The sequence below is a fragment of the Seriola lalandi genome, unplaced genomic scaffold (assembly GCF_002814215.2).
Source record: "Seriola lalandi dorsalis isolate HSWRI2012SDOR001 ecotype SW California unplaced genomic scaffold, Sedor1 jcf7180002054454, whole genome shotgun sequence".
Taxonomy (NCBI): domain Eukaryota; kingdom Metazoa; phylum Chordata; class Actinopteri; order Carangiformes; family Carangidae; genus Seriola; species Seriola lalandi.
The window spans coordinates 73,345-86,627 of record NW_019525007.1 but is presented as its reverse complement, the minus strand read 5'-3'; the positions used below and the strand labels follow the sequence as shown (position 1 = coordinate 86,627).

The 13,283-nt window shown below is 43.6% G+C and overlaps 1 protein-coding gene and 1 long non-coding RNA gene across 2 annotated transcripts in view; both read left to right on the top strand.

Moving 5' to 3' along the window:
- Positions 1 to 10,134, top strand: part of nexmifb (neurite extension and migration factor b) — a 46,703-nt gene extending 36,569 nt beyond the window's left edge. Inside the window, exons 2-3 of the mRNA XM_023411162.1 lie at positions 917 to 1,047; positions 5,760 to 10,134. Coding sequence (XP_023266930.1) covers positions 966 to 1,047; positions 5,760 to 9,982 — 4,305 coding nt within the window. The 5' untranslated portion in view covers positions 917 to 965 and the 3' untranslated portion in view covers positions 9,983 to 10,134. The remainder of the gene's footprint in view (positions 1 to 916; positions 1,048 to 5,759) is intronic.
- Positions 10,135 to 10,630: 496 nt separating this feature from the next.
- On the top strand, positions 10,631 to 13,271 carry LOC147818837 (uncharacterized). Its single transcript, XR_015437554.1, has 2 exons — positions 10,631 to 11,293; positions 12,288 to 13,271. It is a non-coding gene; the product is annotated as an uncharacterized LOC147818837 (long non-coding RNA).
- Positions 13,272 to 13,283: the final 12 nt, after the last annotated feature.

The window sequence follows — 13,283 nt, the reverse complement described above, 5'->3', positions numbered from 1 at the left end:
TGCAGCACCACTCCTCCAGAGAGGGACTGCAGCAGCTGAAAAAAAAAAGAAAACAATACAAACAGGCAGGAGGCCACAGCATCAAATGCTCATCATTTAGTGGCCCATGGTCTCTCGTGCCGTCATTATTCCTTCAGGAGTCACTCTAGATTAATATGCCTTTTCTTCTCTCTGCCACCCCACCCGATTCCAAGAGGCTGATAAACTTCACCCTCTCTATCTCCCTTTACCTTGAACGTATTGTTTTGTATGACATCGTGCCTAGTACACTACATCCTGCTACGTATACACACAACCATCCCCACCCCCACTTTCACAATCGCTTGCTACAGTAAAAAGTATTGTTAGTGTTCACAGTTGCTGTCACCGCCTCACTCACATCTCTTTAGTCTCTCCTCTTTGAGGCGGGTTGGTTCTCTTGCTGCCGAAGCACACAGAAGGGAGGGAGTCAGCTAATTACAATAAACAAATATGCTCAGAGCCGCCTATGTAAGGTTCGCATAGGTTAACAACTCTGCTAAAAATGTTAAGTGAAGCTTAAAATAGGATAGTATGGCATACAGTTGCCATAGTGATCTCAGCTGTGATTCTTTGTGTACTTTCTTGGTTGGCAAAGTTTAAATTAATTTTAGACACGAGTCTGTGATACAGAGAAGAAATGACTGATTGTTTGGTGCCCCAAGGGCTTCTTTGATGTCTCTATCATGTTTGGAGCTTTTTCTACAATTACTGCAACTTTGCGTTTGCCTGTTTCTTGTGTCAGTCGTTTTTTGTGTTGAAATCTAATGTTGTGCTGTTAATGTTATTCTGCATTAGAGACATGGCAGTCACCCTTTATTGATTACCTTCGTACTCACGTCTCTTTGTATTTCTCTCCCCGTCTTCTCTGTTTCTCTCTGGCTTTCTCTTTCAACAGGTGGGACAGTCAAAATGATGCGTAGGAGGTGCAGCGTTGGGCCGTATTGATGGATGTGTTAACAGACAGCAGTCTCACATTGATTGTGAAGACTTCAGAACCAGAGAATGCAAATGTACTGGAGAATACAGGTGAAAACTATTCACGTTTTTTACAGCTTGTAAACATAATATTCATTCATTACTCATAACTTCTTGTTAAACTGAGCAATGAAGATGAAAATGGTAATTTTGCCTTTTAATTCTTGGAAAATTTGCTTCTAACATTTACAGATACTTGGTTGTTGACCTAAGAGAAGAAATTTTAATTTTCTCGAGAATAATCAAGCATTCGTTAGAATAAATGAAAGCTTAATGACAACAGTTTCTCTCACAGCAGCTTGAAAACTTTGAAAAGACAATTAGTATTACCGTATACCATGGAACTCGCTTTCTTGAATTAGCTTTTCACCCTCAGTTTTAAGCTGTTTGACAAGATATGGGGAACGTGAAACACATCCTGTCTTTTTTAAATGAAAAGTGGAAAAGAAACATTGAATGAAGCTTTTTAAGCTATTGTTAATCCTCTCTGCCGATGCCTCCACAACTCAGAAATATGACATCCACCTTTCGGCATAAAAAGGTGCAAATGTGAAAAAGGGAGCAGCCATTAATTCTTTCACACTCATTCACATTCATTAGCATAGGCAAATTAAGGTTTTGGTGTGAAATACTGTTTATTCAGACTTATTTATTTGTTCAGTTTTTGTTTTTAGGTTGCACCCCCTGCCCCTCTGTGTATTCTCATAAACTAAATAATAATGTTTACATGGTGTAAGCTCTTGATAAAAACTTAATTCAAATGAATCCATGTACATTTGCAGTACAGTCCGTTCCCTTTACTGGACTAAAAGCCACACTGTTGTTGTGCATTTTCCTGAACTCATTTGACCACTACCTACTGCCCCCTATAGTTTACCTCTATCAAGCACCACTGATCCTTCAATGAGGTTTATCTTTAGTGTTTCAGCTCTGGTCTGGCTCACTAGGGACTGACCTGTTCCCACTGTGAGAATCACACAGATTATCCCCGGCACTAGTCTGTTCCTTGAGATGCACTGAGAGGAAAAGAGAGAGAGAGAGAGAGGATGGAGAATGAGAGTAGGAAAAAGAGAAGTAGAGGAAAGGGTGAAAGCAGCTCCATTGAGCAGGAATAGGGCAGCTCTCTGAGGAAGATGGCCATGAATCATGCTGCAGTTACTCACCACTTGTTATGAACATCCTGTACTGGCTGGATTGATTTCCCCCCACCATTCACAAAATGTCATATAGTGAAGATGGAGCAAAAGGTAGCAAGAGGCTTCTGTGGCTGGCCTACCAGCTGGATGAGGGAACGCCCCGGGTGGCTGAGCTGCAGAACGGCTAGCTCGGCATTTTACCACTGTCAAAGCATCCATATCACAGGGATAAGGAGCAGGGGAGCTGGAAGGGAAGGAGATAGTGAGCAGAAAAGGGAGGAAGACTGGATGGAAAGAGGGGTGGGGTGGGAATATGGAATGATTTCAAAAAGTCATTAAAAGGAAAAAGCTGTTTTCATCTGCACTATACTTCATAATGTGATATCTGAGCTCTTTTATTCCGTCGGTCAGGTGGAAATGATGTATGATTTTAATTATGTTAATATCAGGGACAGATGGTCCCTTCATATGGACAGCTACTTATATTTTCTTTTTTTTGTCCTATTTATAAAGTGTATATGAAGTGATGAGAGGAAAAGATGGAAATATCTGTGTATGTGCATGTGTGGCTGTGAGTGCATGTGTGGCATCTGACACACTAATAGATGAGGCCTCAGACGCCAACTTGCCTCTCTCCTCATGTCCATGACCATGTCCCTCTGCATGGGCTCATCTCCCCGGAGAGCCGCCTGGCACAGGGCGAATCGGGCTTACCTCAGGTGGATGAAGCCCTGAATTGCCATGGCTAGAAAGCGGGAGAGGAGAATCTGAGAGCTCCGAGCGCTAACTGGTCTGGGCTGGTCTGGTCTGGTCTAGTTTGGCGGTGGTTGGGCTGTCTAGCATGGCTGGGCTTGGCAGGGCCGGGGATCAGAAGATCACCGCCACCTGCCAGCAGCCGGGGTTCTTCCATATGTTCAGTGGTGAATGTCCATGCCAGCTTGCATGAGCTGTGTCACATCCAGCCTCACTTTCTATTCAAGGAGCACTTCTCCTAATAACACAGTGATAAAACTACAACTGTGTTAGAATGATCTCAGAGTGCACAAAAGCTTGTTTTTTTTTATTAGCTCTTTCTGTAAGCTAGATATTGAATTCTGGCAGCAGTGAGCATTTTGGATGTTTATCTTGTTTACATTTGCCAGCATAGATGCAGTGCTAACATTATGCTGTACCGTATCAGTGAATATGAGGCTGCCGATCCCCCTTTGACCTCTAATGTCAAACTCAATTTGTCAGCTACAGTCATCGTCGTAAGAACCCGTGTGTGTGTGTGAGAGTGTGTGTGTGTTTGTGTACCTGTCTGACTGACTGATCTGTGGCACATTCTGAACAGCTGAAGAGCTAATGGTCCAGCTGGAGACAGATGGCCTCTCGATAACACTATACCCCCAAGCCAATACTCACACTCTATCACACACACACATGTATCCACGCATGCACACACACCCTTTCTCTCTATTTCTCTCTTTCTCATACACGCACACACACACACACACACACACACCAGAAAATCACATGCACGCACACATTGGATAGGATAGATTGTTAATCCATTATAAACCCTGAGGAAACACATTTTTCAATATGAGTTTAATGTTTCACAGCAATTTTGAACAATCTTTTGGCAATATTAGGTGGCAGCTTAGGTTTCATGCGAGCATGGGGGGAGAAAGGAAGTTAATTTCTCCCCTTTTTTGTAATTTCCCTCTTTCTGTGGCCTTGCTTTTTTTTTTTTGTAGGGCTAATGAAAGAGATAAGTAATCATTTCTTTTTATGTGTCTTGTCTATGAGTGCTGGAAAATTACTTGGTAGATTTCAAGTACTGAGACTATTTGCATATAATACCAAATAAATCCGAATGAATTGTGTCCACGCCTGGAAAATGTAATTGTAGTCTTGCTCTTGTCTCTACAATAAGTGCCATACGATGCCATGTGGCTGGTAATGTGTCAGTAGCATGCTTTTGCTCAGAGGTCATTTTGGCTCACAGATTGAAGGGAACTGATGGCAAACGCCTCGCTGTGTTGCTTCTGCAGCCTCTGACAAGTTGCTGCTATAACAGTTTTCTGACTCCGAGAGTAAGAGGGAAGATGCATATTTCTCCTGAGGTTTTCTTCATTAAGGATGACAGTAGCGCAGTTGTATGCTTTTAGTAGGCGTTCTGGTTGCTCCAATGTGTCTGCAGGCCGCAGACCCAGAGAGACCAGCTCTCAGAAAATTCATTACCTCGTTAAATCACTCTCAAATCATATCCATATTCAAAGATTTACTCACCACCAATACAGCCATGTTGAATGCTGTTTGTTAAGCAGTCTTCCCCTCAAGCATTTATCACTACCTCAATAATGATTAGGCGCATCCATCCTAAAATGGGGGACGTTGCTAGTTAACCTCTGTGAACACATTAATTGCTGTGGTATGTTTTTCAATTTTCATTTTTTTCTTCTGGCATGGTTTTAAAGAATATGTGTGTGAGGCAGCAGCTTGGGATTGTAGAGGGAGGCAGGTGTAGATGATATTGGTTATACAGTCTCCAACATATGGGCCTGTCGTGTCCCATGTGTACGTACCTGCCTCCTCTGCTGTCATCTAATTATGCAGAGCAAACAAAGCTATCTGCCTGCTGCTACAAGCCCGCTTCTGTGGGTTTTGATTGTTACTCATCAGATGGATGTCTTCAACTGATTAAGACATTGTCACAATCGACCTGCAGAAAATCACCAAAACCTACTTTCAATTTAGTCATTACTGCTATTGTTGCTGTGTAATTCTGCGGTATCTTGTTACTTCACAGTTAAGCTGTATCTGTGTCTATACGGATGAAATGCTAAAAGGAGGGGGAGGTAAACCAAGACGACTGCATTATATTGATGTCATACATTGCTCTTGGGTTGGTAAAGTAAGACAATACCACAGTACTGTTACTGTATATTGTTTCCATAAAGTAGATGATTTCTGGACTGTCATCATGTTTAACAGTTTGGAGTGCCTTTTCTTACTCTGTCTATGAATGAAAGCTTTATTTAACGCCAATTTCAAACCATTTAGTAACTGTTATCTCATGAAACAAATGTTGTATAATTGTATAAGTCATCCCATTGATCACTAACACCCACTTCCAGGACACTCAGAGAGAGAGAGTTGTTGTCTCTGAGAAATTGCTTCCCGTAAGCTGCAAAAAAACAATCATTTTGTTTTAATAAATAGAACAAATGAACTTTTAGCAGCTCTTTATCACTTTCATGTTCGCATGTTAACTTAACAGGATCCAGGAGATTTCACTTCATGTGTTCTGAGAATTTGGTGTGAATTTAGTGTGGCTTTGTTAAGTCTTGCCTGGTCCAGACTTTTACATTTGAACATCCAGCAGTACTGCAGTATACAGTTGTAGACCCAACCTGACATTACTAAACCTCTCACTGAATCTAGTACCAAAACTGAAAATTAATGTTTAAGGCTGGCATCACAAAATGACATTTTGAGCTCTAGGGGGTTAATTGACACTAATTGCATTTCAGCAGCCCAGAGGAAATGTCAGTGTAACTACAGAAAAAGAACAATGTAATTTAACTTCAGACTTATGGTTCAAAGAGCTGAAATCTTTTTTTCTTTTTTCTTTTCTCTTAGGGGTATGTGAGCAGGGTGGTGATCTGAGTCTGTGCGGGCTCGTTGATGCTGCTCTCCCTCCATCCTCACCTCCTCCTGCCGCAGAGACTTCCCAGCAGGCCTGCTCAACACACCAGAGGACCACGCCTTCATCGCCAACCCTCCCCCTGCCCATTGGCACTGACCCCTCTCTGGGCCTAACAGTGGCCCCCTGCCCTGCCTCCGATGACTCTCCAACTGTAGTCCCCCACCTTCACCACACTCCCACTCCTACATCACTTCCCACCCCAGATTTAACTTCCTGGGGCTCAACAGGAGAGACCCAGAAAACTCCCCTTCCGCTGCCCATTGCCCTCCCTCTGTCAGCTACAATGATGGAGCCTGGCACTGTGTCTGCCCTGACAGAGGAGTGTCTTCTTCAGCCTTCCCGCACCTGCCTCGGCTGCTTCATTGAAACCCGTGATGCTACTGACCCTAATTCCATCCAGAACCCGCCTCATGACCCTAACGCCAACCCTGACACAGAGTCCGGGCTAAGCGTAAGGATAGGGGATGTGAGCCGAGAGGACTTCTCCGACATCAACAACATCAGCATCCAGTGCCTGAGCCATGCGGGGGAGGCAGTGAGTCACTACGGAGAACAACTCCTCTCTGACCAGCTACTTAGCTTTCCTCTGCCGAAAGCCCCAGGTGAGGGCAAGAGAGTGGATGGAAACAAAACAACAGAGGATTGTGATGATCCAGAGGATGATGCAACAGCTAAGAACCTGTATGAGGGACTGTTACTGGACAAAGTGAGCGGAGAGGAGGTTCTGCTGGCTAATGCCGGTCAGGACTGGGGCTATTTTGAGTCCTTCATCAGTGAGAGTAAGATGGAGCTGCTGGACCTTTGTTCTAAGAACGAACTGTCAGTCAACCTCTTCTCTGAGGAAGATGTTGACAATCTATTTGATGATGAGGACGATGATTCAACTTTAAGCAGCGATGTCTGTTCGCTGAAGATTCGTTATGAGTCTTTCCAGGACAACATGAGGGAAAAAACAAATGTGCTCCAGGAGGAGACACAGTTCAACTTCTTCCCTAGTGTCCTGGCCAACTGTGCCAAGAAAGAGGAAGGAGTGGGAGTATTGAGGAGGAGTGCTGAGGAGCTTCAGCCTAAAACTGATGAGCTCATCCTGGAGACAGGACAGGAAGGAAAGGCTGGGGACTGCAGTGGTAGGAGCCCCCTTGATGGCTCCCAGGGCTCACCCATGTCCACTCCCAAAGTCAATTACCTAATGGACTTCAATTCTACAGAGGAGTCGGGAGAATTCAGCGATGACAGCTCCTGCACTGGCTCCTCCTCAGACACCCTGCAGGAGGGCAAATTTAAAAAGGGCCACTCAAAGAGATTCCTCAGCCCCTCCAACCCTCTTAACTACGGCTTGCGCTCCAAGAGAAAGGTTCGATACAGTGATGATTACTTGTATGATGTTGACTCGCTCGAGAGTGAGAAGAACGCAGAGAAAAAGGAGAAAGCTCCTGCTGGTCAGAAAGAGGAGGAGGATGTTGACTGGTGCCCCAAAAAACGTCGGAAATCCTGTCGCAAAGAGCCACCCGTGGTCATCAAGTACATCATCATCAACAGGTTTAAAGGAGAGAGACTCATGTCAGTGAAACTGGGCAAGTTAGACCCTGTGGATGCTACTGTGAGCTTAACCGCCGACTCAGTAAGCAAATATGAGACACTGGCTCCTTTGAAGGATTTCTGGCAGGAGAGGCAAAGAGAGAGACAGGAACAGCTTAAGCTGGCTGCCAGAGATAAACAACAACGAGGTTTTCATCTAAACGGACGCCATCATCGCCCTTTTAATTCTAGTCATCCCAAAAGGAAATACAAGATTGCAAACAGGCTTAAGGTTCAGAGGATTCACGCTGTGGAGCAATCAGCAACAGCACAGGGCTCCCCTCTCTCTGATCAGGGCCAGGGAGGTGTCACTAAAGAGGAGGCCACCCCCACGGTAGGGGGAATAATAGCAGCCCCAGGCCTCCCAGTCACATTAGACACAAACTCCATCACGCACACAGTCACGGCCAAGAGCCGCTCCCAGGAGAGAGAGGAGAGGGAGGGGAGGAGATTGGGAGGAAATAAAACAGTCAGGATAAGGAAATTCAAAAGCGAAGCCAGGCTGAGGAGCAAGAAAATGAAAGAGGCAGAAGGAGAGGAGGGGAGGAGCGTGACAAATGAAACGGATGCCTGTGTTGCTGCAGCACAGATTGAGGACCCTACTGCTGGGTTAGAAGAGGCAGGCATTAGCTCTACTACAGTCAAACCCCATTTCTCTGACAGTACCGCCACTGCTCACACAACTGAGGAGAAATTCCCCTTTGTTTCGTCCACCTGCTCTCCTGACAAAGCTTCCTCCTCAGAGGAAGTGGAAGCGGGTGTCCCTGTCATCCCGGGGGGCTACCTGCAGACCCTGTTAGATGCTACAGACTCGTCTGGTGGAGCAACTATCTCTTATTTCCCCCAGCAGCCCTCTAGGCAGCAGTATCCTCTGGCGCTGTCCCTGGAGGAGAAACAGTTTTCGTCTCTGCAGCTCGCTCAGAGTTGCGTCCTCTCGCCTCCTTCTGAGTCCGAGCTCCAGCAGTCTCCGCAGAACTGCCCCAGCTTCCCCCAGATGTGGCACCCACAGCTTTGCGCAAGTCACAGCCAGAGCTTTGGGCCAGAGACGCCTGAGACTCCCATCTTACCCAACAACTTCCCCGGTGCTGTGCCCCTGAACGACAGCCTGCCAGTGTCTAACTACAGCCAGCTGAGCCCTGAGGCTGACAGGCTGCTTTATGAGAAGAGCTACCTGACTGAGGCTGGGCTGCAGCCCGGGGCAGATCTGCAAGTGTGTCAGACTGTCTGTGTGGAGGGCCAGGTGCAATACCAGAGAGGGTCCCTGTGCACAGACAACGGCAGGCTCATCAGCTATGACTCAGTGGGCTCTCTGTCAGCCTCCTCTAGCAATTACAGCTCCCTCAGCCTCAAGTCTTGTGAGCGGGAGGGTGAGGAGGAGGGCCGAGACAGCTTCTTAGCTCATTGCAGTCCTAAAGTGGTGATTCAGCAGAGTGTAGACGCCCTTACCCCACTCAGGGAGTCCTCAGACCTGCTGGATATCTCCAACTTCACCCCTGACAAGTTTAGACACTCATCACTGTCAGAGCTTTCCCCTCCCGAGACCCCCAACCTGTCCCCCCAGGTGGTGGGGCGTGAGATGAAGATAGCAGGGAATGTTGGAGAATTCCAGGATGTGAATGATATGACTATGGACTGCAACAGGGAGGTAAAGTGGAACTGTGACGTTATGCAGCAACAAGAGCACACAGCAAATGCATACACAGTGGAAGAAAGCCAGTTTCCACTGCACAACTTCAACAGTCAGGATGTGTTAGGTTTAGATAAAAAGGAGCTGGGAGTAACCGAATTCGACGAACAGACTGGTGAGATGCTGCCTGGTGCGAAAAGCATTAAGTCAAAGAGGAAAGGCAATTGCAAACAGACAGCTGCAGGACAGAGCCCAAAGAAAGTCAGAGCTCCCAGAGCTCCCAAGTCAGAAAAGGTCAAGACCCCTAAACAGAACTCGCGTTCCACCAAAAAGATAAAGGCCATGTTAGAGGGGAAGGCAGCAAAGAACCAGGCAGGTGGTTGTGGCACAGGCCTGACTGACAGTAGCAGCACTGGGGACTGGTCTGGTACCGGCTGGTCAGAGAGCAACAGTCTGGTAGGGGACGACCAGAGAGAATTCGAGGAGCCCTCCAATATTCTGTCCAACATTGTCTCTGGCATGGCTGAGGTCCAAAGGTTCATGATGGCCTCCATTGAGCCACTGTGGAATCCCATGTCGGAGGCCTGTATGCCCTCCGAGGCCAACAGCCTCAACCTAAAGACCCTCAAAATCTTGGCAGGCACAGAGGCTGACCTGAAGAAAAAAGGAGCCGTGCTAACGGGGGCTGGGAGAGGCAGAAAGGCTGGGGGAAAGGGAGTAAAAAACCAGGCCAAATTCAACCCCTCTCATCCCTTATTCCCCCAACTAGCTCTGGGCTGTAACATGTTTGATAAACCCAACTTTATTAACCCTGGGCCTGCACACAAAAAGCTGTACCGCCACAAGACCAGTGCAAAGTTCCCTCGGATTGAGACACTGAAGGGGAAGCGAGGTGAGAGGGACCCAAATAAGGACATAGCACTGATGACCTCTTTTGAGAAACTGAGGTAATATTTTGTTATCAGCTGCTGTTGCACCCCCTTCTCACTTTCCCCCTCTACCTGCTCAGCCCCCTCTCCCAAGCATACCTACACTGACGCTATGCCAGAGCTGCATGAGTACTACGTTCCCCCTGACTACTCCCACTTCCTTTTAACCCCCGCCCCCCCGAAGAGGAAATTAATATCTGCATGAAAAACTTCTTGTACTTTGCAAACTACCTATTGAGTGATTGTGTCAAGCTTGATTGAGATTTGAAACGACCATGGCTGCATTTTTCTTGCTTTTGTTGTTTCTGCTTTGTTTGTTCTTCTTATAGTTGTTTTTGTTTTATTTTTGTCTGAAAAAAAAAAGAATAAGCCTTGAAAACAGTTCTGTCGCCTTTTTGAGGAACTTTGTTTTTGTATTTTCTCAGCAGAACTAACTCCCCGGAATTATGTATTTATTCCCCCTTTACCCTAAAGATGTAGCTATATACACAAATGCATTGAGTGACATCTACGCACCCCTCCTCCTCATCTGTTTTTGTATGCAGAATATGGATGTCCTGTTGTTGCTGTCCTTCATACACTGCCTGGCTCATTTCAAGAGGGAAACCTACAATTAATGAGCCCTATTTAAGCCCAAGACATCTTGAAAAACAAGATGGGACCATTTTGTATTGATGACATATCAGACATTGTCTTTTTTTTTTTTTCCCTCAAAGTCGGAATGACTCCCCATTTTCTTTTGTCAAGCATTTTTTTTTTCTTCTGGAGTTTAGAGGAACTGGTTATCTAAATTTACATTTTTACGCCTTGCAAATTCATAAAAGCTCCACCCTCAGAGTATTTTTGTCAATGTTGTTGTACAGGGACATGCAATATTTGCAAAAAAAGAAAATTATAATCTTAAAATCAATGTGCCAAAAGTAACAATGCTGTGTAAATGACCTCTTATATATGTGTGAATATTGGCTGTTCCTCTTTTCTATCCATTGGAATATTGGCTGCTCGGGTTGGAGACTACTTACAGAGACTTGCCACTACAGGAATTCTTTATTTGGGACTTTTCTCTCTCCTCTGATGAAAGGCACCAACAGCTGGCAGTGGTACACTACCACTCACTAAACCAAATCAGAAAGACTCTGAATTCTCCTCGTTTCCCCCACTTTGTTTGCCAAATTCAATTTACCTCAACATCGCCTGGCACTGAGAAGCAACAAAAGAGAGGCAAAGGGGAGATCTGCTCTGAAGGCTACTGTAGAGGAACAAGATGGAAAAAAAAGAGATGCTCAAATGAGCTTTCTCTGGACCAAGGAGAGTGTAGTGCAGATGTTTGAGGGTAAGCAAGGAAATTATTTGTCATTTGTCAGAGGCTGTGCCTCATTGAATAGCTGTTTTGTACTGGAAATTCAAGGTGGTTTATTACTCATAGAGATTCTGATGCACGCATCAGTTGTGAATGGACATTACATTTTTGCAGTTAGATTTAATGTGAATGTGAAAGCAGTCTTCAGTACAAATGGAATCAGTAATCTTGTAAATCAAGGAAAGCATGTCTTTGCATTGGCTCCACATGGGAATCTTACTTCTATCTTACCTGAAATGGTAATTTAAACAGTAATTTTTCTTGACATTCTCATGTAATTAATTTCTTAACACTGCCATAGTTTATAAGTTGCACCACTGGTGTATTCAGTCTCTGTTTATTTTGGTTCATTTTTTACATAATGTCTAAATTTAACTTCTTTCTTTTAAAGGTACTTTCTTTTATATGTTGTCTTTAATTGTTATCTCAGTTTTAATGGGTCAATATTTTGGCAGAAAATCTTGTCAAAATCAAGGCCAAAAAGGGCACAAATTGAAAAAAGAAATCGGATCCAGTGTTTACCCAGGCCATTTACATTAATTACTTTGGGGTCATTCACCATCTTAAATAAATCCACCTTAAAATGGAACTTACAATCATGTTTAAGCGGCTATAAAATCGCTAGATTTTATGTAATAAATGAATTTCAGGAGAAATGCAGAGCCCCGTCAACTGATTAAAAGGGTATCTTTTACAAATATATACTCAAACAATAGGCTTATATTTTCTCTCCCTTTTGAGCGTTGAATTTTATTTTTAAACACAGCAGTAATTACATGAGGCTGCGTGGAGATGTGCGGACAAATTGAAGCTTGATTTAAAAACAGACCTTGTCACACTGGATATGGTAATTCTGACGCACAGGTGATAGTAATTGACTGCTTGCATATGGCAAGATTCATAATCAATCTTTCTCTGTCTCTTCTTTCTCTCCTCTGTGCCATGATCCTTTGTTTCTTTTCTCCAGTGTATCAGGGTTAGGACCAAGACAAGCTGCTGATGGGAAGATCCACATGGGCTGCAAGCCCATTTAGTCTGCCTTCTCTCATTTCTGCCTATTGTCAAATTGAATGTACTTCTCTGAGTTCATAGTTCATAGTTCTTTTTCTTTTTTTCTCTTCTTTTTGTTTTTAAAAATGTGCCACTGTTGAGCTGCCTCATGTTAATGGTGCTAAGAAAGCTGTTGATTCTTTTCTTTTCTTTTCTTTTCTTTTTTTTCCCAGAGTTAACAAAAAAAGAAATGCAAAATAGATTAGGTACCTAACCCTCTTTATGAATGTATATTATAATGTTATGTTTGATGTATTCACTTCATGATTCTTTGACAATGATTGGAATTACTTTTGCTCTTTTCATTAAAAGATTACCGAGCTTTATATATACTGTCTAGAGTTGTTACCAGAAGGAATCTTAATGAACTCTTGACACTACAAAATCTTGTATATTTTTTGTGTGCCAATTTGTAACATATTTTGTAAGTGTATATTTTTCTTAGAAAGTGCTGTGAAGTATTTGTGTGTGTGAGTAACCTTTTATGCGCCTCTATGGGCAGTGGAAAGGATATACAATGACAAGTTTCTGGTTTTAAAAACCAAAATATGAAAGTATCAACAGAAAACTAGAAATATTTACATTTTGTTGGGAGTTTTGTAATAAGACCATGATCTTGTTGTGAGAGTGTTGTGTTACTGTGCAAAACACAAATAAGCAAAGAAAAAAAAATGAAAACTTGGAAAAAAAAATATAATTTGTGAACAATTTGCTGTTTTATAGATTTTCATGTAAATTATTTGAGTATTATTTTGTTTTTTGTTTTGTTGTAACTGTTGCAAAGGTTTTAAATATTTGTGATCAAGCCTGTATGGTGATAATGTAATATTGGTAACTTGCTGAGTTTTGTAATAATGTTTATGGAGTAAATATACAAATTAAAATAAGATTTTGAATGCTGCTTTCTGAAGAG